Source organism: Cavia porcellus, unplaced genomic scaffold (genome assembly GCF_034190915.1).
Source record: "Cavia porcellus strain 051 isolate PalLab524CR breed Dunkin Hartley unplaced genomic scaffold, mCavPor4.1 scaffold_2, whole genome shotgun sequence".
In the NCBI taxonomy this organism is placed as follows: domain Eukaryota; kingdom Metazoa; phylum Chordata; class Mammalia; order Rodentia; family Caviidae; genus Cavia; species Cavia porcellus.
Genome location: NW_026947485.1, coordinates 49952281 through 49976103, shown reverse-complemented (window position 1 = coordinate 49976103; position 23823 = coordinate 49952281). Strand labels below are relative to the sequence as shown.

Here is a 23823-nt window from a genome sequence, read left to right as displayed (position 1 = left end):
ATTTATAGGCATGTATCACTATGCCCAGCTCTTCTCTTATTTCTTGATGACACTGATTCAGGGAGGTGAGATGTGATTTGTTCCTTGGCCTTTCTTCCCCCTTTGATAGAGGCTTGCTCTGTAGTTTAGACTGCTCCTTGAACTCACTATGTAGCCTCTGCTTCCTAGTGCTGAGGTTACAGTGTGTGCCACCATGCCCTGCCCTCCTTGATTTTTTTTATAGACAATTTTTTCCCCTCAGGCTTCTTTCAAGGTTTTTATAATCTTAATTTTTTGTAGTTTTAAGCATGATAGGTCTTGGGGTAGGCTTTTACAGAATTTTTATCATTCTGCTGTGTCGTCTCTGAGCTCTCTGGATATATGGTGTGGTATTTTAACACTTAGTCATTGATGTTTCACGTATTTCTTTGGTTCCTTTTTCTTTTTGTTTTCCTTCCCATGTATTCCCATTACAGATAAGCCATGCTTTTTGGAGTTGTTTCCCAGTTCTCGAATAGTCTTTCCTTCTACTTTTTTTTTAAATTTCAGTCTTTTTATCTTTGGTTTTCAGCACTGGAAGTTTTTACTGATTCATCCTCAAGTGGAAACTTTTTTCTCGACTGCATCTAGTCTGTTTATTAACTTACCACATCCATTCTTCATTTTTGTCAGGGTGTTTTTAATCTGTAGAATTTCTTTTGATTGGGACGGGAATTTAGTTCATGGCACAAGCGCTTGCCTAGCAAAATGTGAGGTCGGAAATTCAATCCCTGGTACCAAAAAAAAAAAAAAAAAAAAAAAAAGAAGAAGAATTTCTTTTGATTCAATCATAGAATTTCTCTCTTCTATTTATACCATCCATCTAGTTTTGTGTGTTATCTACTTTTTCCATTAAAATCTTTATCATATTAATTATAGTTGTTTAAATTCTAATTCTAATCTGTTGTGTCTAACTCTGGTTCTGATGCTTATTCTGTGTTTTTTAAGTTACTTATTTTATTTCTTGCCTTACATTATGCTTTGTAATTTTTTGCTGTAAGGTAGCCATGATGTGCCAGATAAAAGGAATCATGATAAATACATCTATAGCAATGTAGTAGTAAGATATTCCGGGGTAGGGTAGTGTAGAGTAGTTTTTCAGTGAACCTGCCCTCTTGGATCATGAATTTAAAGGAGGAGGTTCACCTCCTTAGGTGGAATAAGACAGCTGGAGCCGGCGTTGAGAGTTTCCCTTCTCTTAAGTCAGTTGAGCTCAGAAAAAAATTTCTAATAAGGTAAACTTGGTAAATTAGTTTGTTTTGGGATAAGTCTGGTTAAAAAGAAGAGAATGTATCGGTCTATTACTTTCCACGATTTTTGTGTGAAATATAAGAGTGTTCCTCTAGTCTTCACAGTGGGACCATGGTAAAGCTAGATGCTAAATTAATAAAACTTTGGAGGTCCCTCATGACTGGAATTGTTTTGCTGTCAGAGTCGTTGACCCTTAGTCTCCATCAATTTGTCACTTCCAATTTAGGCTTTCCCACTCTTGAGTTCCCTCTAAGTCTTCTACTTGGTGGTTTCTGTTTGTTAAGTTGTGATTTGCTGTATCTATTTGTCTGTCTTTAGTTTTGGGAGACAGTGTTTTGACTGTGACCTTGCTTCTCTGTCAGACCCAGGAAAATTAATTGATTTTTTAGTTTGCTCAACTTCGTATTTGTTAAGATGGATCAACCCCTTGCTAGTGTCACACTTGCCAGACTAAAATCTGGAAGTCCTGTTTTTTTCTTTTTATTGTCTTATCTCTTTGTTTATCACTTTGTGTAGCTCAGTAAATTTTAAATGAATGGATGGATGAATGAATAAATAAATGAATGTGTTAAGTCAACTGATAGATTATAGGGTTCCTTCAAGTAGAAATTGACTCTTGGAATGCCATTCTGAGCAGCTCTCTTAGGAATGTTATCTCTAAGGCCTTGCTCTTAATGTTTGTAATGACATGTTGCCAGCTGTGCACCAAATGTATTTCCTATATGCAAAGGATTCAAAATTAGTGTATTAGTAGACTGCAAACCCAGCTGTGGGTTAATTATTCTTGCTGAAAAAAGCATTTGAGAATTCAGAGTGTAGACATCTCTTTAAAATTGTAATAGTTTTCAGTGTTCTCAGCTGTATGGGGTACAAAAGAAAATAATCAGTATTTTGTGCAGAAAAATTATTCAATTGGTATACTAAAATACTTTGTCCATATCAGTTAGAGATAAGATGTCCTATTACTTTACTTGTTGTTAATTGAAAAATTATGACCCTTTATTATGCTTTAAATTTTTTTCAGTGCTCAAGAGTGTAGCAAAACTTCATAGCTATTACCCTAAACAATCCTTTTTTCTTTTCAATCTCAAAAAGCCTTTTTAAAAAGCTTTTGATTTTTATATCCAGATCTGTATTTTTATATCCAGATCACCTTTTCCCAAATAGAATACCTAGTTCTTCTTTCCATATTTCTTCTCAAAATGTAAGTTGCAGCTTTAATTTGGAGTCATACCCTCATGACAAACCTGGACTTACAAAAATTCTTCAAATTATATATCGTTACATACATCGTTCACGTTTATATTGAACAACCTTGTGATTATTCTCACAAACATTTAGTAGTACTTGCAAATCAGTTATTTTTGGTAATTTTAACTGATTTCTCTAGTTATCATCACTACAAAATGCTGCAGTTCAAGAAATGATTTGTGGGAATGTAAAGAGTTGAGATCAAATCAGTACAAACATCCAAACGCCTCTTTGATCTGTAAAACATATATCCAATTTCTGTCTTGCTAAAAATTGGTATGAAGTGAGTGAATCATTCAGTTTAAACAGCATATATTTTATTAATGGTAAATAGATATATGGACATACAGAAAGTTCAGTTATAATCATAATGTGGATCTAATTTCACATGACCGGCATCCTGATTTTTGGAGACCATAGGAAATGAAAAATAATTATACTATGTTTCCATCTGTTGAAGAATTAAAATGATAAGTAAAACAGTGAAAGAAATGTACTGTGACAATTCTATTCATGAAACAACTCTATTACAATTAGTACCAAACTCTACACTGTTTAACTGTCCACCTAATAGTTCAATTTATCGTGATTCAAAATACCAAGGGAGGAACTTCCCTGAAGTTACTAGAAAACACTGACTTGGAACTAGGGTATATCTCAAAACCTGACTTTGTTAGTTACAAACCAATGAGATCCCTTGCTATTGTAAAACTTGTCAGACATAATGCATTACCAGCAGTTTGGTGACATAAAGGAACTAAAAATTTCAGTATTTGCTTTTGAAGGGGAGGCATTGTGGTCATTTATCCTATTCATTAGAACCCTGGTTAATTATGTAGATTTTTAGACTTCAGAGCATTTTTTACCATACATTCTTTATATGAATCTAAAATAATTTTTATGTATTGAACTTTTTTGTTCTCTTCCACTTACAGCTTACCTATACTGAGAATAATCATATATTTATCTGAAAGCTGTTTCTATTTGAAAAACAGTGACAAATGATGAATGTTTTGTATAGCATTGGCTATTTTGGAAATGTGTCTGTGAGACTTCTGTGTGTGTATGTGGTCTTCGGGGTTAAACCTTGGACTCATGCATGCTAGGCAAGCTCTGTACTGCTGAACCACATCCTCGACCCATCTGTAAGATTTTTTAGATTAAGAATTGATCTGAGTATGGATCCAGCTCAGTAGTAGAGCATTTGCCTAGAATATGCAAAGTCCTAGATTCTATCCCCACCACACCCCCATAAAGAGTTGATCTGGTAATTGATTGAAAGTAGCTAAATCCCCTTATTTATGAGATTAACTAAATATTTAGTTATATATGTTCACTTATCTGTTCATGCATCCATCCCTCTATCCATCCTTCTGTCTATTTTCCACTCAATCCAAATGAGCATTTATTGAGAACTTTACATAAGTCAACTATTGAGCCAGAAAATGGAAAGCAAGATAGACTACTTAGCTTTGTTAAAATTTGATTCTTGGGGTGAACAAGAAAAATACTCAAGAAAAAATAAATTACTAATTGTAATTAGTACTATGAATGATCTCAGCAGGGCAATGTGCATAACATTTGATTGATCTGGCTTTCTCAGTAATTGAACAGAAGAAATATTTTGGAAAGTCCCATAACAGAGCTCTGATGATGGCCAGGAAGACTGTCATTGTCATTATTGTTTACCAGCTTATCCAAAGGCTTAGTGTATTATCAACTAGAAATTATAAACTCTAAAACTTTTAGTGAGGTCTGTGTAGTCAGTATAATATTTTCATGTCACGGACATCATTCCATCGCTTTCTTTCTAAGGTGGGCCTCTTGGGAAGAACTGGATCGGGGAAGAGTACTTTGTTATCAGCTTTTTTGAGACTGCTGAACACTGAAGGTGAAATCCAGATTGATGGTGTGTCTTGGGATTCAACACCTTTGCAACAGTGGCGGAAAGCTTTTGGAGTGATACCACAGGTAAGCAAAAAGATGTAGCCAGAAAAAAAGAGTAGCTAAAATGCATTTTAAAAAGTTATTTCTTACCAGGCATGGTGGCACATGCCTATGATCCCAACACTCAGGAAGTCAAGACTGTTCTTTGAGGCCAAGACTGGAGTTTGAAGCCAGCATGGGCTGCACAGTAAGTTCAAGGCCAGTCTGAAGTACACAGCAAGAGCCTGTTTTAAAAACCCAAAACAAATGAAAACTATTTTTCTGTGTTCAGTGCTGAGAATCAAACTCAGCATCTTGTGAATGTTAGGCAAGTGCTCTGTTACTGAGAGATCACCATATCCCCAAAATGACATCTTTACCACTGTTTGACACTTGTGCTCAAGAAATTCACGTTACTCTGCAAAATATATTTGTTTGTTTTGTATTGCTGTGTTTTTTTCTGCAAAGCTAGAAAAAAATGTCATAGAGAGTAAAATGTCTCTAAAAGTTTGGAATTCCATGTAACATGCAATTATTAAAATGTTCAAAGTTTTAATAAGTGGTTCCCACAAGAAATGATCTGTGTGTAGCAGGAACCTGGGCCTTTTCTTTTACCAGTTTTTTGTTTTTCCTGCTCCAGTGATCTGAGCTCCAAGTTAGCATTCACAACAGTTGAGAAATGCTTTGCAAAACATGAAAGATGCCTCTAAAATAATGACGTTTGGAAGCATGAGGTAGTAAAATTGAAAATAGAAAGTATAAAGGTTATTTTTATAGGATAGAAAGAACCATGTCTGATTAATCTCTAGTTCTGTTTTGTTCTTTTTTTTTAATGTCACTCTTTGGTTTGGTCTGGGTCACAAAAATCTTTACTCTCACTGGCTTAGTCCCTTTGTATCTGTATTATTGTGAAAGTAGACTGTTTGAACGTGAGGGAAATAGCAACGGTTTCCAGTTTAAAACAATCTTAATGAAAGGTATTTGACATTTGCTCTCATCTCTATGGATATGTTGCTTGAATGATCATTTTTCTCCCATTGTACTGAAAAGCACTGAATTTATCCTAGTAACATGTTCTTTTCACAAATCTCTACATTTAACACAAAATTAAAATGCCAACAGCATTTCTAGGTGGACTGACTACTAATCTAGATGGAGACAAATGCTTGTATGTCTTAATTCACCTTTGTGAAACATTTGCTCCTTTCAGCTGAGACACTAAATATTGTACTGCTAAGCTGATGCCTTTAATTCATTTGTCTAGACTTTTCCATGTTGCCAGAAGCTTAATCTTGGCTAGAGTTTTGAAAACAAGAACAAAGGTATTGTCAAATAGTCTAAAGATAAAGAAACACTAGAGATACAAGTATCCCTAGGTGATAGCATCGGCAAAATAAAAATGCTGAAGAAGAGTTAGGTTACCACAGAAGTGTCTTTACTCAATTTATCCTGCCTTCTGGTTCCATTTTTAACTAAAAACAATGAAACTTTGGGGTTTGTTGTTGTTTTTCACACAGATCTATCCACTAGCATAATCCATGCTCTAAAAAGTTCATTTCAATTATATTGGGAATCTTTTGTTTTATCTGCCATGTAATTGAGAGGTTTTTGTCTTCTTACAAGCTCTATTTAAGAACTTAAATATGTAAGAGCTAAAAGAACCAAGTAGGATAGAGCTATGAGAAAAATTATCTTGCTTTTCTGCTCAAGTGAATCTTTTAGACTTGCCTTTCATTTCCCTCTCCTGACTTTAATATTTATATAACATAGAGAAGTACTTTCAGAGATTTCTTTCAAGTGCTGGTGGATGATGCCACCATAGATGCTCCTCATAAGTGGGTATATCATTTGGTGTCTGGGACTGACACTCAGTAGTACCAAGGACATCTGTTGACACAATTTACTGTTTCTTCAGTGACATCTTTGAATCATTATGGGAATGTTTGAGAAAGAGAAAGAAAACAAACTCTTATGTTTTGAAGTCTAAGCTTGATATTTATTTTCTCTTAGAAAGTTCAAGTTAAATTTTTTCCCTTTAGTGGAGTTGGATCTTTAAAAAGAAAAAAGAGGAAGAAACAAAAAAATATCCAAGGAAAGCTAATTTTGTTTGCTTTTCCAGTTTTCTTTCTCCTCCTTTCCACACTTCGCAAGGGAAGAGTTCTTAAAAGTCTCTGACACTGAACCGTCACAGACACATGAAACAGGAACTCTGAACAAAAACCCTTTCTCTTAATATCATCCTTTAACTGTGGATCCACAAGATGCTTGTAGTTTTGGCAAATCCTTGCAATCTTGAATCTCTAGAAAGCAATCATGGAGAACAAGCCAGTCTGGAAGACAGGCTGTTGTGTGCATGTCAAGGTAGAGATTCCTTCAATTTACCTACCTTTGCTTGTGAGCTGTGAGACAATGGAGAGGTGGCAAGGAAGCTTATACTCAGAGTCCTGCTGGCTTAAGCAATTCCAAACACCGTGCAGAAAATTGATCATTAGAAATGAACTTTGTTGAGTATTTCATTTGTAAAAGAAAAGGGAAATAATTTTTAAATGTATGTTTAAAATGTCATTTACAAGTTTGAAATACCATAAGCTAGTCTAAGGGAATGTTTGGGCTATTCTTGCAATAGAACTGTATGATATAAATGCCCATACATCACTTTTTCCACAAAGCTGGTGCATCCTTTGCTCTGAGAAATATCAGGCCCTATCAGGTAGGGCCAAAGCGTTCTTCTTAGATAGCAACCATGTAATTAGAGAGCATACCAGTTCTCATTCACTTCAATAATAATTAACCATTTCATAATTATAAAACGCCTATATGCCCCAAATTATAAACATTAAAGGGTTTGTAGTGATGTGACACTAATCCTTGAGGTGTCCAGTGAGATCCCAATGCAACCTATGAACTTCTAATGAGAAACTAAATCACACTCATGGTCCATTCATAGATCAAAGGAAGAAAGAATATGACAAAAAATCATTTAAATATAGATAAATATAAAATGATTCAAAGCATGGGCTAGTCTTGGAGTGCTGTGAGTAATTCTGAGAGAAGTCCAGCCCCGAGCCCTGGGTGCACTGTTTCTAACACCTCACTCTATCTTTCCATTCTCCTCCCCCTCACTGCCATGCTCATCTGCTCATCATTTTCCTTTCATTCCTCCATTTGAGGCAGAATTGAGCAGCACTATATGTTTAAGGGTAGAAAGCTATTCTTCCTATTATTTAGTGTATATTATATCCAGTCACCACATTAGCCAGATTGCATTTTTTTACTTGACATCCAGTGGTGCAGCCTCATGCCTTAGGGTTGCAGTGATACGTAACTAGCTCTGAAAACTCCTTGTAGGCTCAGCTGTTTCCTGAATTGAAGAGTTGAGGAGTTGGCTTCGGGGAAAAGGTTAGTCATTTACTCTTTCTTGAGGTTCAAGAATTTCTCTTTATACCTTACATGACATTAAACAAATATCAAATATTGGCACACCTAGTTTCTTTATAAAGAGGTCATTAGAAGAAAATGTTCAAAGGAGAAAGGGAACTTAGGAGGGTGAGGGGGAAAGGAAGGAAGGGGAAAGGAAAAAATGAGAAAAGAAGGAAAAACTGGAAGCAAAGCTTGTATAAATGAAGAGGGGAAAGTGTTAAAGTGGGGGAATAGAGAAGAAAGAGAACCAAGATGTATCATGTACAGGTACAGATTCCCTATGATGAACGTGATCATTGTATAATATCTAAAATGTACCAATAAACTTAGTTAATTAATAGATCATTGTGACTAGTAGTCTCAGATACTTTTTTAGTACACAATGAATCTGACTGTGCCATGCTGATCAAACTATATAACCTTGGTGTCTCAGTTGTTTCATTTGTAATGCAGGAGAAAAAGGGCTTAATGACTCCCAAAGGCCACTCAGCTATAGAGATAAATGGACAGGAAGTTCAAGCAGGTTGAAAAACATAGTTAGAACACCTATTGGCACCAATAGAAGCAAGAGAGTGCCAGAAACTATTTGTAATACAGGAAACATCTGATTGATTATATGAAATTAAATTCTCAATCAGTTTGTTCAGTTAATGTTTTCTTAAGATTAAAGGAGTGTGGCTTATTACCTTATGGTAGACAATAAACTCTAAACAAAAAATCTACAGATTCCTGAATGTAACAAATTGCTATACCCAAAATTTTTAGATATCTAATTCTTGTGACTTTCTTCATTCATAATTTTGAATAAGTGTATTTTAAATAAAATGTATAGATATATTGTCTTATACATTTGGCAAACACAGTACTTTGTATAAATTATCAGAGCAGTAGGAATAAAAATTAGACAAATCACTTCTTAAGCAGTTATAAAAAACCATTAAAGTTTTAATGTTTGTTAGTATTGCTTAAAAACTGTAATACTTGTAAGCATTTGAGTTACATGTTAATAGAACTATACATCATACGCACATACTTTTCTGAACCAAAGCAAAATGTACCTCACAAAACTATTCTTTAAAATGGAAAAAAAATAACATATGATGAATTCTGACTTTGATATTTTTTACTTGTACTTTTTATTTTTTTGGTTTTTTGAGACAGGTTGTGTTATGTAGTGCAGGGTGGTCTCAAACTCACTATGTAGCCCAGGTGAGTCTCAAACTCATGGTGATCCTCTTGCCTCAGCTTCCCTAATGCTGGGATTACAGGTGTACACCACCATGCCCAGTTTTACATATACCTGTTATCTACAAATCCACCACTCATTTGTTCTGGCAACATTTTTTGAGCTGTATACTGGGTGTGCAAACCTTGTGGTTTCAACAGTGTATACATCACAGTTATGATCTATTAGGAGAGATGGACTTAAAAACAAAATGCCCACAGATGCTTATATAAACTTAGTATTCCCCCAAAGGCATGAAAGATAGGAGTAGTAAGATCATATTTTGTGAGGTCTTATTTGGTATTGAGGATCAGAAAATGTGCCTTAAAGAAATGAACCACAATTTGAAACCTGAAGCATAGAGTTAGCCATAAGCACACTATAGAGACAAGGAGAATAAAACATTTGAAGATGTTGAGGAATTAAAAAAAAAGCCAGTGTGGCTAGAATAAAAAAAGAAAGGGTGTGGAGAAGGGTAGTGAGAGAGCCAGTAGTAGAAGTGACAGAATCATGAAGAATCTTGTAGTCCATCTTACCAATGAAATTTTTCTCTGAGTGCAATGGAAAGTGCTTAAAGACTCCTCAAAAGGTTAATGAAATAAGCTAATGTATAGTTTCAGTGAATTGTTATGGTTGCCAAATGAGAATGGATGAGAAGAGAAGCATGAATGGAAAGGAAGAAACCAATTACCAGGCTTTTGCAGTAATCGAGAGAGGGAGAGGGAGAGGGAGAGAGAGGGGGGGAGAGAGAGAGAAAGAGGAGAGAGAGAGAGAGAGAGAGAGAGAGAGAGAGAGAGAGAGAGAGAGAACAAACAAGTGCTTCCATTAAAAATTGATCCAAAAATATGGCAAATGTTTGCATTTTGGAATTTTATTATAGTGAAAGACACATTGCCATTAACCCCTTCAGTAAGTCCCCTCTGGCATTGAATACATCAACCATCATTCTTGCCACTTTCTAAAATATTTATTTTGTTTTTGTTGTATTAGTATATGTTTTTAATACTTGATATTTATATTCATCTTAGGAAATGGATACACGTACTTAACATGTACGTGTATTCTTTTACATTCCCCTACACATTCCTACCCACTTCCCTCTATCCTCCCATCTCTGGATCCCCTTCTCCCATTTTCCGTATTTTTTTACTTTGTGTTTGTGACATATAACAATTATATTCATTTTAGGTAGTTGGTACACGTACCTGACACATCTTAAATCTTTTTACATCCCCTTTCCATCCCTCTGCACCGGAGGTCCTCTTTCATGTCTTTAGCTGTCATGGATGTCTCGTATCCTGGATTGATTCAAAACATTTAATTTTCATGGTCATTTTTACTTTGAGAAGATTCATAACAGAGCTGGTGAGAAAGGCAGGTGAGGGCACACTGTAATGTTTTTAAGAGCGTGTTTTTCTCTTAAATGATACATGGCACAACATTTATTGTATCACACCTTGTAAAGCCACTCATAAAAGACTTCCAGAACTGCTTCAGAAAGTGACAAGAACAATGGAATAAGTGTGCTCCAAGCAAGAAGAAATATTCTGAGTGTATCAATAGCAATATGTCTTTCAGTGTAATATGTTTTTAAAATTTAAACATTTGTTGTCTATTTTGATCCCACTTCCTGTTGCTGTTTTAGAATATTAGATGGAGTAAAAATCAAGAAACAAACGGATATGACAATTGTTTGGGAAAAAAATTTCATAGTACTCATGATTAATTTCATTAAGAAAAATCAGAGGGAAAGTCATAGATAACCCTCAAGTGCCTGGATTGAGAAGATGAAGGTGCACCATACACTGAGGTAGGGAAGCATAGAAGTGGAGTAGACTTGAGAAGGAAGTTGGCATTTCCCACTTCCCAAAACACAGAAATGAAAGCAGCTGGGTTTCTGTTTGTCAAACACAACTATCAGGCCTTACTGTGTCATCTTAGCAAGCCACATTGCCTTTAATTGTTGTGTCTACTTTCAAGCTGTATGCTTTTGGCCTCTCCCCATAGTCTTGCAGGATAATGGTATTATTCTTTTTGGCCAAAGTAAACATTTCTATTGTGTGCTTGTATTGAGTGTATAAGTCTGCTTGAAAGTTACAGTCTCTAGCCCACATACAGTCTTTCAACTAAGACCCTGCTTAAGAAGATGAAGAAAACCTTTCCAAGAACTGAGCCTGTGACAAGAGGGGTGAATAACAGTGTTTAAATAAAGATTATGCTGCAAGGGCTGCTCTTGTCCAGCCTTTAATCTTTGCTGGCTCGAAGTGGGGTGGGTTGGAAGCCTGGCCCACAAAGGACTTGGAGCATGTTGCTGTAGTCCTGAGAGACAAAGATTTGGAGACAAGCAGGCCTGAGGTTGAATTCCAGTATCTACTTGCTAAATTACCTTAGGCAAGTCACCCAACTTACTTTCCAAGCTGCACTTTCTTGAAATGCAACAATATGATTTACCTCATTAGGTTTGTTTGGAAATGGAAAGAGATAACACCTATAATTACCCTGTCCCAGGGTGTGGCACAAGGTAAGCCTGCCATAAACAGGTACTCTGTGTCCCAGCCACTTAGTGGAGATTGCTTTTCTGAAGCATGAACACATGGTTAGTTGTTATTTCCTATTCTTCTAGATACTAAAAACTTTTTAGACAACTACAATGATAATAAAGCTATAAAAATAACAGTAAATGAAAAAGTTCTCTGCTCATTTTTGAGCTTCAGGCACAAATATATTTCATTGTTTCAATCAATAATTCACTCAAGGTTGGGGCCACTTGTTTAATTCTCTAGTTTCTCAAAATTCTCCAATATTGCCCTTGCTGTGTACTCTAGTGGATATTATTTTTATTCACTTGGAAGTATGGAGGTAGACACACAAATATATCCACCAACATATTTTACCATCATATGAGTTATACATTAATTTCCTATCCAAAATTACCCTATCACAAAGGTGACTTTAGTATCAGTTGAGAAATACTCGCTGAAGACTTTTTTTGGTTGCCTTCTCTAGAGAGTTTCTGGTATATTTGGCAGTAACATTATTATCTAAGCCATAAATCATGTCTGTGAGATTGAAGTCTCTCGTGACCCTCCTTGAACTTGGCTGCCTTGGTGAGGGTATTTTGTGTGAGGGATACAGGCGCTATAACCTTGGGCTACTTTGCCTTCTGTGGGTCCTTATTGACCTGGTAGGCACTGAGTAATCTCTTTCTTTTGAGCATTTCTCTCCATCTAAGGCAGTTTGTGGAAATTGAAACCTCAAGAAATTTGTTTCTAAATGCCCCAGTGAGAGTTATCAACCAAAAGCAAAACAAAAATTGTAATGAAAAAGTACTCCAGACATTAACATCAAAATTATTTTTTCATTTTGCCCAAATGTACAGGAAGGACTACATATTATTATTATTACTTATTGCATGAGCAGTTCCTAATACAACAGTGAGGTTTTTCAAGACATATTTCTCAGTATATAGGCAAACAAATAGACAGCAATGTGGCCTTGAGAGTATCTCAAGGCAATTGCTAGGCAATGCTACTTAGACGGAATTAGACTCACTTCTCACCCCATTTAGATCAATCTCACTTTTCTTCCTTCTGCAACGTGCATTCAGTTAAACAAGGATGATTTCTTCTCTTGCACTAGTTTCTAAATTGTGATTGTTCTGTGTGCCTGGTCTAGCCCTGTAAGTAGAGGTGCACTCTGGTGGGTAGACCTTTTGTATGGGGGGACTTGACTAAGCGTCTGAGCTAAAGCAATTTCAGAATTCCTTAGGAAGCTAGGTCTATTAATCCAAGAAAAATGATATTAACATAAGAATTTGTTACGACAAGTTAATTACAGCTCATAAACTTACTGTTCTTTAAACTTTTAAATTGCATATTATATTTGCTTATCATGAGGAATATTGTTAGTAATAAAAATGTTACTTTCCTACAACTTTCAGTGAACTCAGTTTTTTATCATAAGAACATTGAGATCAGGAAAATGTATGTAAGAAATTTCAAATGTTGCTATAATTTTTTTCCTTAAAAATACAAAGGAAATATAAATTTTTAAAATTTAGGAAAAGTGGATGTAACTATATGGGTATGTGTTGCATTGTTTTTTTAAAATTTTTTTAATTTAAAGAATAGAACAAAACAAATAGAATAAAGCAGATCAAAAGAAAACAATACAAGCAACACAGGATTTCAAAACAAGACAACAGGAAATCAATACTGGCTACCATAATGTCTCTTGTTTTCTTTGAAATAGTTGTACATATCTTCACAAATAATGAATTCAAATAACAAAATAGTATAAAACCGATCAAAACAAAATAATGTAAGCATGACAGACCTTCAAAACCAGACAGTAGGAAAATCAACAATGGCTACTATAATGTCTCTTGTTCTCTTCAAAATAGCTGTCCATACCATCACACATATTGAAATTAAATAATACCAAACAGGCTAAAACCAATCAAAGAATGAAAGCACTACTGGACTTCACAACAAGATGATAGGAAATCAGCAATGGCTATCATCATGTCTCGTTTTCTTCAAAGTAGCTGTTTATACCATCGCACGTAGTAAAATCAGTTCTTATAAATTCTTTAGAAGTTTAGGCATGTACAAGCCTGTACATGTACATCTATTGTTTCTGTATTAGAGGGAAAAACAAAACTAAAAAAATATAGTACAAGAAAAACAAATAAAAGAGACAAATTAACAACAAAGAGCCCAAAACAATGACAATATAGGCCCTCAAAACAAGGGGGTAGGAACATAACTAATACTGTTATTTTGCATAGTTATCTTCAAAAGAATTACTCAGATTACCGGATATCAACATGAAAAATTGATCTAATCCTATTAATGTTACCTATTTTGTTCCAAGAACTAGTAGAATTAGTAGTAAACTGAGCTATCTTAAGTGTGTATATACAAACTGATAATTTTTCTTTTTCCTTCCTTTTTTCCTTTTCCCTATATGAGTTATTTTTCCCCTTTGAGCAATTTCCTACTCTTTCAGATTTATTGAATAGTTTAAATTTTATTTACTCTTTCAGTTTCTTATATTAGGGAGACAATATGGTATTTACACATGTGAGTCTGATTTATTTCACTTATGAATATGGCCTCGAGTCACATTCACTTACCTATAAATGCCTCAATGTGATCCTTCTTTATAGCTGAGTAGTACTTTATTGTATAAAACACCACACTTTTTTCATCCATTTCTCAGTTGATGGTATCTAATTTGTTTTCAAGAATTGGCTATTACCAATTGTGCTGGTATACACATGGGCTCACATATATCACTGTGGTATGATATTTTCAGTTTTTCTGAGAATATGCCCGGAAGTAGAATAGCTGGGTCAAATGGGATTTCCAAACCCAGCTTTCTGAGGAACCTCCAGACTGACCTCCACAGTGGCTGCACCAGTCTAAACTCCCACCAATAGTGCAGAAGAGTTCCTTTTTTCCCACAGCCTTTCCAGCATTTGTTATTGGTGGTTTTCTTGATCCTGGCCATTCTTTCTGGATGGCCATGAGATGGAATCTTAGTGTGGTTTTAATTTGCATTTCTCTAATAACCAATGATACTGAACATTTTTTCATGTATTTATTTTCCATTTGTATTTCTTCAGCTGAGATGTGTGTATTCATCTCAGATGCTCATTTTTGGATTGGGTCTTTGAATTTCAGGGTCCTGATTTTTAAAAATTATTTATATGTTCTACATAGAAGTCCTTTGAGGGACAGTTGACTAAGATTTTTTCCCAATTTGTGGGTTTTCTTTGCACTATGTTGGAGATTTCTTTTGACATGCAAAAACTTTTTAATAAGATGAGATCTCAGTTGTTAATTCTGAGAAGTATTTCCTGTGCGGTTTGGTTTTTGTTCACGAATTCTCTGCCTATCCCTATGTCTTCAAGATTTCCACCTACTTTATCTTCCGGCAGTTTCAGTGGTTACATTGTTTTAAATTTTGTTTCTGCTTGAAATATTTCACAACAAAATAAAGAAAATTAAATTGTTTAATTTACTCATGCTTCCTTTTCTTTTTTATTATAGAAAGTATTTATCTTTTCTGGAACTTTTAGAAAAAATTTGGATCCCTTTGGACAATGGAGTGATCAAGAAATATGGAAAGTTGCAGATGAGGTAAGAAATAATAGTTTTAAAGAGATAGCTTATGTGCACAAAAGAGTGGTCATCATAGCTGAGATGATTTCCCACATTTGTACTTTTGTGTGCGTGTGTGCGTGTATGTGTGCAACTTTAAGTACAGAAGGGGGCCAAAGTAATGCTATCTATGTACTTCTGTACTTTAAGTACCCTAATTTTTCCAGAGCACCCCCATTCTTTGAATTAGACCCATTTCTTTGCCCAGTTGGGCTCAGGCCCATTTGGATTGCTGTAACAAAATACCATAGAATGGGTGGCTTGCAAACAGCAGATACTTAATTTTTCACAGTTCTGAAGTCTGGGGAGTTCAAAATAAGGCATTGGCAAGTTAGAGACTGGTGAGAATCTGCTTACTCAGAGACAGACATGTTTTTGCTGTGTGTATACATGGCAGAATGGGCAAGCTAGCCTTCTGAAGTCTCTGATAAGGCACAAAACCAAGCCATAGACTGTGTAGAGTCCTTTTAAAAGAGAACCTTAACTAACTTGCAAGTGACACATTTTAAGATCTTTGATATGACTTCATTGGGTGAACTGTAGGAACACAGTGTGTGGGAAAAGACTTGAGAAGAAAGATACTGGACTTTATAATAATTTGCAAGTATTGCCAAGTCACCACTAAATGTACAGGAAAGAGGATCATAAAACAGTCACTTCCCAAAGGCCCCACATCCTAATACCATCACTGTAGGGAATAGGATTTCAACACATGTGTTTGGAGGGGTCATGACCTTTCACGCTATAGACCGTCCCATAGATAGCATTACTTTGGCCCCCTTCTGTACTTTCTCATCCACTCCTGTGGGCTTTGAAGCCATCCTAACATAAGGAAGAGGCTTTAGTCTAATACGATATACTACTCTGGGAAGCACAGGTTTAGCACAAAAGGATAATGTTTATTCCAGGGCACATCAGGTAACTGTACTCATCTCTGGAAGCTACTAGTTGTCTGTCTTCAAGGATGTGGCTACAAGCAGTAGCAGGCAAAATGACACATGACCTACACAAAGCATATGCCATCCTTTGAATTCATTAGGATGTCATGCAGGAGAAGTATGGGTTAAAATGGAATCAAAATTCCTAAATAACATCCTGGGTTTATGTTTATCCAGCAGATTACTCATAATTGAAAGCACTATAGAGAAAAGAGGGGGAGGGCACTTAAGTCAAATTTTTGGCTCTTTTAACAGAACATTCTATCTGTAAACTGATAATCTGTGAAATACAGGTATGGTTTAAAGAAAAGGGAACATTTCATTCTGTTTTGTTAACTCTGAATTTTGGCAAAATAGAATCATGAGACACAAGAATACTGAGACACAAAAGGTTTTACTGAACAACTTTATTCTATTTGCTGTACTTTTGGTCCTGGTGACCCAATTTATGTTTATCCCAGATGTTCCTCCCTTCTGCGCTTCCCTTTTAAGTAGACCTTGCCAGGAGCTTTGAAATACCTGTCAGTGCTAAACACTTACCAGTTGAGTGCCCAACCTTAGCATGCCCCTCATAAAATGTTCTTAGATTAACCGTTTTCATTATCAAGGTTTCCTTATTACCCAACAAATTCAGGGGCTTTAAAGAAAACATTAACTAAATTGCAAGTGACACATTTTAAGATCTTTGATGTGACTTCATCGGGTGAACTGTAGGAACACAGTGTGGTGGGAAAAGACTTGAGAAGGAAGATACTGGATGTTATAACAATTTGCGAGTACTGCCAAGTCGCAATAAAATGTACAGCAAAGCAGGATCATAAAATAATTTAAAATTTGAAGAGACGTGGTTAAGACTTTAAATACCAATACAGTACAGATATTTACATGTCTTAAATTTTTATTTGATCAGTCCATATCTAGCATCTTTTCATCAATTCCCTCTGTAATAATTTGTAATTCATTAACACAGGTGATGAAGCTGTCCCAACGGTCCTATGGTTTTTGTTGAAGAGGCACCAAAACAGTATACAAGCTAGCAAATCAGTAGCTGCCTAGAAAAGGGAAAAAAGCTGTTGGGCTTAGAGGTTTTAAAGTCTACTCTTCTTTAATCTCATAGGGTTGATCATATAATTTATGCAAACAAGAATGTTTTGGGGTATGTCAGACCCTAAAGTGGATATGACCCTGAGATGAAAATTGCAAATGATTGTTGACTTCCTAAGTAGCTTCTCCTGCAGCTCTGCAGGTCTTGGTAAACCCCATGCTTGACCGCACATCTTTAGATGGCTCCTTATTGCCTGCTGGACAAAGTTAACAGTATTTAAAATGGCTTACAAGAACCTTCATAACTTAGTTTTTATTTGCCTCTCTAATCTCACTCTCCAGCTCTCCCCCATTCCCATGATTTAGTTATCCTGATTTTCCTTGCTTTCTTTAAAGCACCCTGAGTGCCCTCTGTTCTCCGAGCTTTACCCACATGCTGTTCTCTGTACTTTGGAAGCTCTCGCAGTCTGTCGCTGCTGGTTTCTATTCATGGGTTAGGCCTCTCCTAACCATACTGCTTCTCCTGAAACCTGCATCAGTGCTTCAGGTTTGAGAGAGGATCCTTTTCTATGTATATCCTCTACCTTCTCCCCTTTCCATACATTCATAATATTGGATGGGTATTCACTTCTCACCTTGTCCATGTCTCCCACAGGATTATAAATGTGTCAAGGTCAGAGGTCATTTTCTATTTACACGGTAGCACTTCCAATGCCTAGAATGCTGTTAGCTACATGATTGGTGTTCAGTAACTATTGTTGAATGCATGAAAGGAAGAAGTCTTTCATTTTATATATAATAAAAGGAAAATAGCTTTGTGATTCATACACAAAAGTATCAGAATCCCTGTTTTAGTAATGAGGATACTGAGTCTTGTGAAGTCTGAAGGCCTTGCTGAGATTGCTGGGGGTGCAGGACCAGGGCTGTGGTGCTGACTTCCCTTCCCCGAGCTGTTTCACCCCAGAGAACAGTCACAGTGCTGTTACTAATCTGAGTACCATGACTGTTGGTTTTAGAATGAGGGCTTTTTAGCCATCATTTGTTTCTGAGATTACTTGCAAAAGTTTCTGTCCTTACACTGACAGTCAAGTAAGTTATTTTAGAAGCAAGCTAAATAGCAGACAGAGTGGCCTTTTAAATTGGAAATTTGCCCTGTAAACTACAGAGTAGGAGCAAAAGGAGTATCAAAAGGAGGGGAGAGTATCTATTTGGATAACTTCCCACTAATTGATTATTAGTTAAACCAAAATTCATTGTTCTGATTTTTTTGTCCTTATCACAAGAGCACTCTGTTGCTTCATAATAACATTGCGGGGTATAGCAATAGGAATAACTAACATTTTGAACAAAATTCGTAATATTTACAGACTGTTAAACCTTTTTAGTGTCACATGTTACAAAGCAAAATTTCTTAATAACAGTCCAGAAGTTACATGAAATTTATTAACTCAGCAGCACAATGCTGGAAAATTATTTTGTCTTTAAACTTCCATATAGCTACAAAATGTTGATGCTCTTATTTATTTTTAATGCTAGATTGGAATGAAAATAGTGAGAAAAATTTAGATTCCAAGTTAGAAGTTTAGATTTTAAAATCATCTTGGTTTCAACAAAAGTGAGCTAAAGTTTATTTTTAATCTATTGAAAAATGGTTTGTAATGATAGTATTAATATCATATTGGTATAGATAAATGTATTTATATGCGCTGTGTATATTGTATGTACACATAGACGTGTGCGTATACAGTACATCTACATAAACTCTCATTACCAGACTACTGAAGGGATACAAACATAGCAGTCTTTCACATCCAGATGATTAGTAGGCAAATGTAAGCCATTTCTATCAGCACATATAATTGGTGACAATAACATTATATCTTTTCCATTTTCTTTCAAATGACTATCACAAAATGTAGCAGAAAACACATGCTTTATAAATTTGATAAATGTTCATTGAATTCACAATTTTATTTATTCACTTACATTGCCCTATCCCCAGTGAATAGGATTCTAAAAGAATTTTACACTGTTAATTTAATTTCCTATATTCTGAAATGGGAATTTTCCAAAATTCCCCCCTGAATTAGTGAATTTCACTGTCATTTACTGTTTTTTTGCATCTAGACTGCTATGTTATGTGTTCCTTCAGTACTCTGGTAATGAGAGTTTATTAAATTCTAGGTACTATGATAGACCTGGGAATTCAAAAAATAAATAATAGTAGGCCCTGCCTTGAAGGAATTCACAGCCCAATAGGGGAGGAGAACAATGATAAGTGAAAAATTACTGTTCAAGAGATAAGTATTACGGGCAAAGAAAAGCAAAAGACTGAAATGCAAATGGCTATAGAATTATTTAGTGAATAGCAGAAATCATACATCCATAAGTACGTGTTTATGTAGAGTGTAGACTGATGCAACCACTGTGGAAATCAGTATGGAGAATTCTCAGAAGACGAGGATTGGAAGTTCCATTCAGTCCAGCTATTCCCCTCCTGGGTATTTTCCCAGAAAAACTGAAAAGGTCATATCACAGTGATATATGTCATTTACTTTTTAAACTCTGTCCTCTAAAAACTGATTGTAATACACATTTAAGTATTATTTACTTGTAATGAAGAACATATTTTGCTTAGCTCTTACCTTAGGGAAGTGCAAAGTATAACATACTAAGGGACCTGTTTTAGGGTGGCCTTCGGCAATTACTGTATGATTGACATGAAACTGTAGGGGGATACTCTATGCTTACCAAAATCTCCACCCTGTTATTGTGAGCGTAACTTAATAGTATTGTAGTATGCTGTTAATTTACTTTCCAAGGCAACTTGTAATAGGGCAGATTTTGTAAACTTTATTGTCACCTTTAAGTTGGTGTTTTATTGCCTGAATTTGTGTCCTTGGGATTTCCCAAGTTCCAACAATCCTAGTAATGATTTTGTACTTACCTTGTGCTTGACTCTGTGGAAACCTCTTTCCACAAATTTGCTTGATTAATCTTTACAGCAACTCATAAGTTGATGGTATTGTTTTCTTTTCTTCTTCTTTTACATGTGAGACACATGAGACTTAAGGTAACATGCCTGACGTCATGAGCAAATGAGTAGAGGAGTGAACATTCAAACTTCAGAGCTCCACTCTTTAACTGGACCTTTTCTTTCTCATGTGCGCGTATTTGTGTGTGTGTGTGTGTGTGTGTGTGTGTTCCTGGGGATTGAACCCAGGGCCTTCACACTGTATCTCCAGCTCTTTTTCTTTACTTTTATTTTGAGACAAAGTCTCATTAAATTTCCCAATCTGGGCTTAAACTTGTAATCCTGTTTCAGTCTTGCAGAGTGCTGAGATTACAGTCATGTGCCACCAAACCTGGTGTACTCAGGATTTTTCTTGATGGTTAGTTTAATAAAACAATTTTTAAATAATACTACTGATATGAAATAATGTACTGATTTGTTATCATTAGGATAATCTAGTTTTGTGATTTTTATATTAGTAGAATTTTATGGAATCTTAAAGATTTACAGGCCAAGTGATTTGTTGTATTATTATATACAGGCAGCACTGAAACTGTACCCATTCATTCATCTTTCATACGTATATTTTTGTGAACCTTTCAGAAACCACCTAGAATTTGTCATTTCTAGTGCCTCTTGGTTTACTTGGCTGTTAAAAAATACTCACTGGAAGTTTCCTGAATTATTGAAGCTTAGGGATGAAATAAGCCCTCAAGTGATCCTTTAGCGCTATCAAGATTATAGACTTTTGCTCAGTCAAACTCAAATAGTGGGAGTTGGGGTGGGTATTAATATCAAATTGAATCTTTCCAAACTTTTATATGTATTTTTAGCTTGTTAACCTCTTGAGTGATTTTTAGCCATGTGGTATTTCAAGTGAGATATTTCTCTAAGCACAGTGTTTTACCTCTTTCTTTATGCAGGTTGGACTCAGATCTGTGATAGAACAGTTTCCTGGGAAGCTTGATTTTGTCCTTGTGGATGGAGGTTATGTACTAAGCCATGGTCACAAGCAGTTGATGTGCTTGGCCAGATCTGTTCTCAGCAAGGCAAAGATCTTACTGCTTGACGAACCCAGTGCTCACTTGGATCCCATGTGAGTCTCTAAAGGCCTGTTACAGCCTATTACTTAATAAAACCGCAGGGGCAGAAACAATGAAACCTACATCATATTGGTACAAATTCCCATTAGGGTGTCATATCTGCAAGTGGAAGACTTCCCCCCTTCACTGAGATACGAGCTCAAATGCCTACGTAACAGCCCTGTGGTCTCTTCTGACTGTAGTTTTTTTTTTTTTTTTTTTTTTTTAAATTTCATGCAAAGTCTTCCATCTTCTCAACACATGATGAAATATTTAGTCACATGGAAATACTCCGATGCCTATGATTTTTCTTTATATTCCATTTATACTGTTGCCTCTACATGGTGAAAACTATACTTATTTATGAAATTTTCTTCAAAATATTTGTTCTGTTTATGAATATTTAGACTACCCTATAGTTGAAAAGCTGATTGTGACTAATGCTATATCAATGTTATATTACATGTATTTAAATAAAGAAATAACTTAAACTAGGCATGGTGGCACACCCATGTAATTCCAGCTACTGAGAAGGTAGAGACCAAACACAAGGACTCATAGCCCTTGGGCAGCATAACAAGGTCACATGTCATTTTTAAAAACAAACAGTAATTTAAAGAACTAGACAGAACAATGATCATGTTATCAAAGATAAACTTAAATTACCTATCTTCTGTGGTGTCATGTATGGCATTTTCTTTTCTAGTACATATCAAATAATTCGAAGAACTATAAAACAAGCATTTGCTGATTGCACAGTAATCCTCTGTGAACACAGGATAGAAGCAATGTTGGAATGTCAGCGATTTTTGGTAAGTCTTTATATATTTACTTTAGATCTTATTTCTCTTGTAATTCTTGATACCAGTCTTGCATGCTATAATTACTACAAATTGCAACATTATATAAATTCTTACTTAAAATAGCTGTCAAAAGCCACGCAGCTTTATTTAAACTAGCTGTGCAAGCTTTTATTTAAGCTATGAGAGTAAAGTTCAGTAGATCCAAAATAATACCATTTTATTACATGATATTCATCAATCAGGTATTTATGGATTTTGAGGCCTTTACATGGGGACCAAGTCATAAAAAATACTCTACTTTTAAAAAATAAAAAAGTCTTTCTAGTTCTTTGAGTCTCCCTAAATCTTCCTTGGTTAGGATGCAGAGCTGTCCTAGTTGCCTTACAATCTGATTTATGGTTTTAATGCAGTGGCTGTCAATTGTTTAGTCATTATTTGGTGCTCAGGTTAGTGCCTCTCCTTGTGTTTTTAAAACTGTCATAGATTCTTTCAAGTGATGTTCACAAATTCCCTCTAGTTTAGTCACAAGGAAGTTGGAGGATAATGTATTATGTCATCTCTCATAAGGCTTTGCAGCCTTCAGGAAAGAAATGCTTTCCTTAAGAAGAATTTGTATTACCATCACTATTAGTAAGCTCCAAGTGACAAATTAGGGAGCAGACTCATAATCTCTTGCCTTGTCACGGACAAGTGTAGGAGGCTGGATAAGGTCTTCTATCCTTGCTTTGAGTTTGCTGAGCTTTTAAGCACATGGAAAGGATTTGAAGTACATACTGTCCAATTTGGAATTGTTGAGCTTTAGATGTGCTTGTGAAGAGGTTTGGTGCTGGATTGTGCTGTGGATTTAACTCATTTTTAAGGTGCTATATTAGGGATTTGTCAAGAGTCATTCTTGTCATCCTCTAAAACTCCCCTGAAGAAGCATATCGTTTTGTTCTAATTATTTTTTAAGTCCAGTTGCTACGTGGAAAAGTAAGTTGGTAGGGTCTCCTTAAAGCAAGAGGATGCAGCAATTAATGAAACATATGTAACGTATATTCGGGAACACTGTGTTTTCCCTTGGCTTTTATTTTCCTTTGGGCTTCTGCCAATTTCTGTTCCTGTTCTGGTCTGGTCCGCCTTCTACCTGACATCTCACTAGTGTACACTTCCCTAGGTCATAGAAGAGAACAAAGTACGACAGTATGATTCCATCCAGAAATTGCTGAGTGAGAAGAGCCTCTTCCGCCAGGCCATCAGCTCATCAGACAGGCTGAAGCTCTTCCCCCATCGCAACTCCAGCAAGCACAAGTCACGGTCTCAAATCACTGCTCTGAAGGAGGAGACAGAAGAAGAAGTACAAGAAACAAGACTTTAGAAACCAGTGCAAATGTTTGCTTGGGACATTTGTTTATGGAGATGGAGAAAAAATCAGCTGCTTCAGAAAACAAGGATGGATGATGCTTTTTTTTTTTTAAAAAAAAGAAGTATTTTGGTAAGAGGAACTAAGGACAGTCACATGGGTAAAATTGTGTGAAAGGTACTTCAAATCCTTGAAGATTTCACACTTGTGTTTTTCAAGCCAGATTTTCCTGAAAACACATGTCCTTTGGTAGTAATTGGAAAGGCAGCTATAAATGTCAACAAGCTTAGTTGTGCAACCTATTGTTAATGAAAAACTTGTTAATTTATATCACTGGAGAAAT

At 35.7% G+C, this 23823-nt stretch overlaps 1 protein-coding gene across 1 annotated transcript in view; it reads left to right on the top strand.

Annotated features, from left to right (window-relative positions):
- Cftr (CF transmembrane conductance regulator) overlaps positions 1-23592 on the top strand; it is a 149491-nt gene extending 125899 nt beyond the window's left edge. Inside the window, 6 exon segments of the mRNA NM_001278757.1 lie at positions 4336-4491; positions 15148-15237; positions 21177-21349; positions 22042-22147; positions 23295-23493; positions 23496-23592. Of these exon segments, the coding sequence (NP_001265686.1) occupies positions 4336-4491; positions 15148-15237; positions 21177-21349; positions 22042-22147; positions 23295-23493 (724 nt within the window). The 3' untranslated portion in view covers positions 23496-23592.
- The last annotated feature ends 231 nt before the right edge of the window (positions 23593-23823 follow it).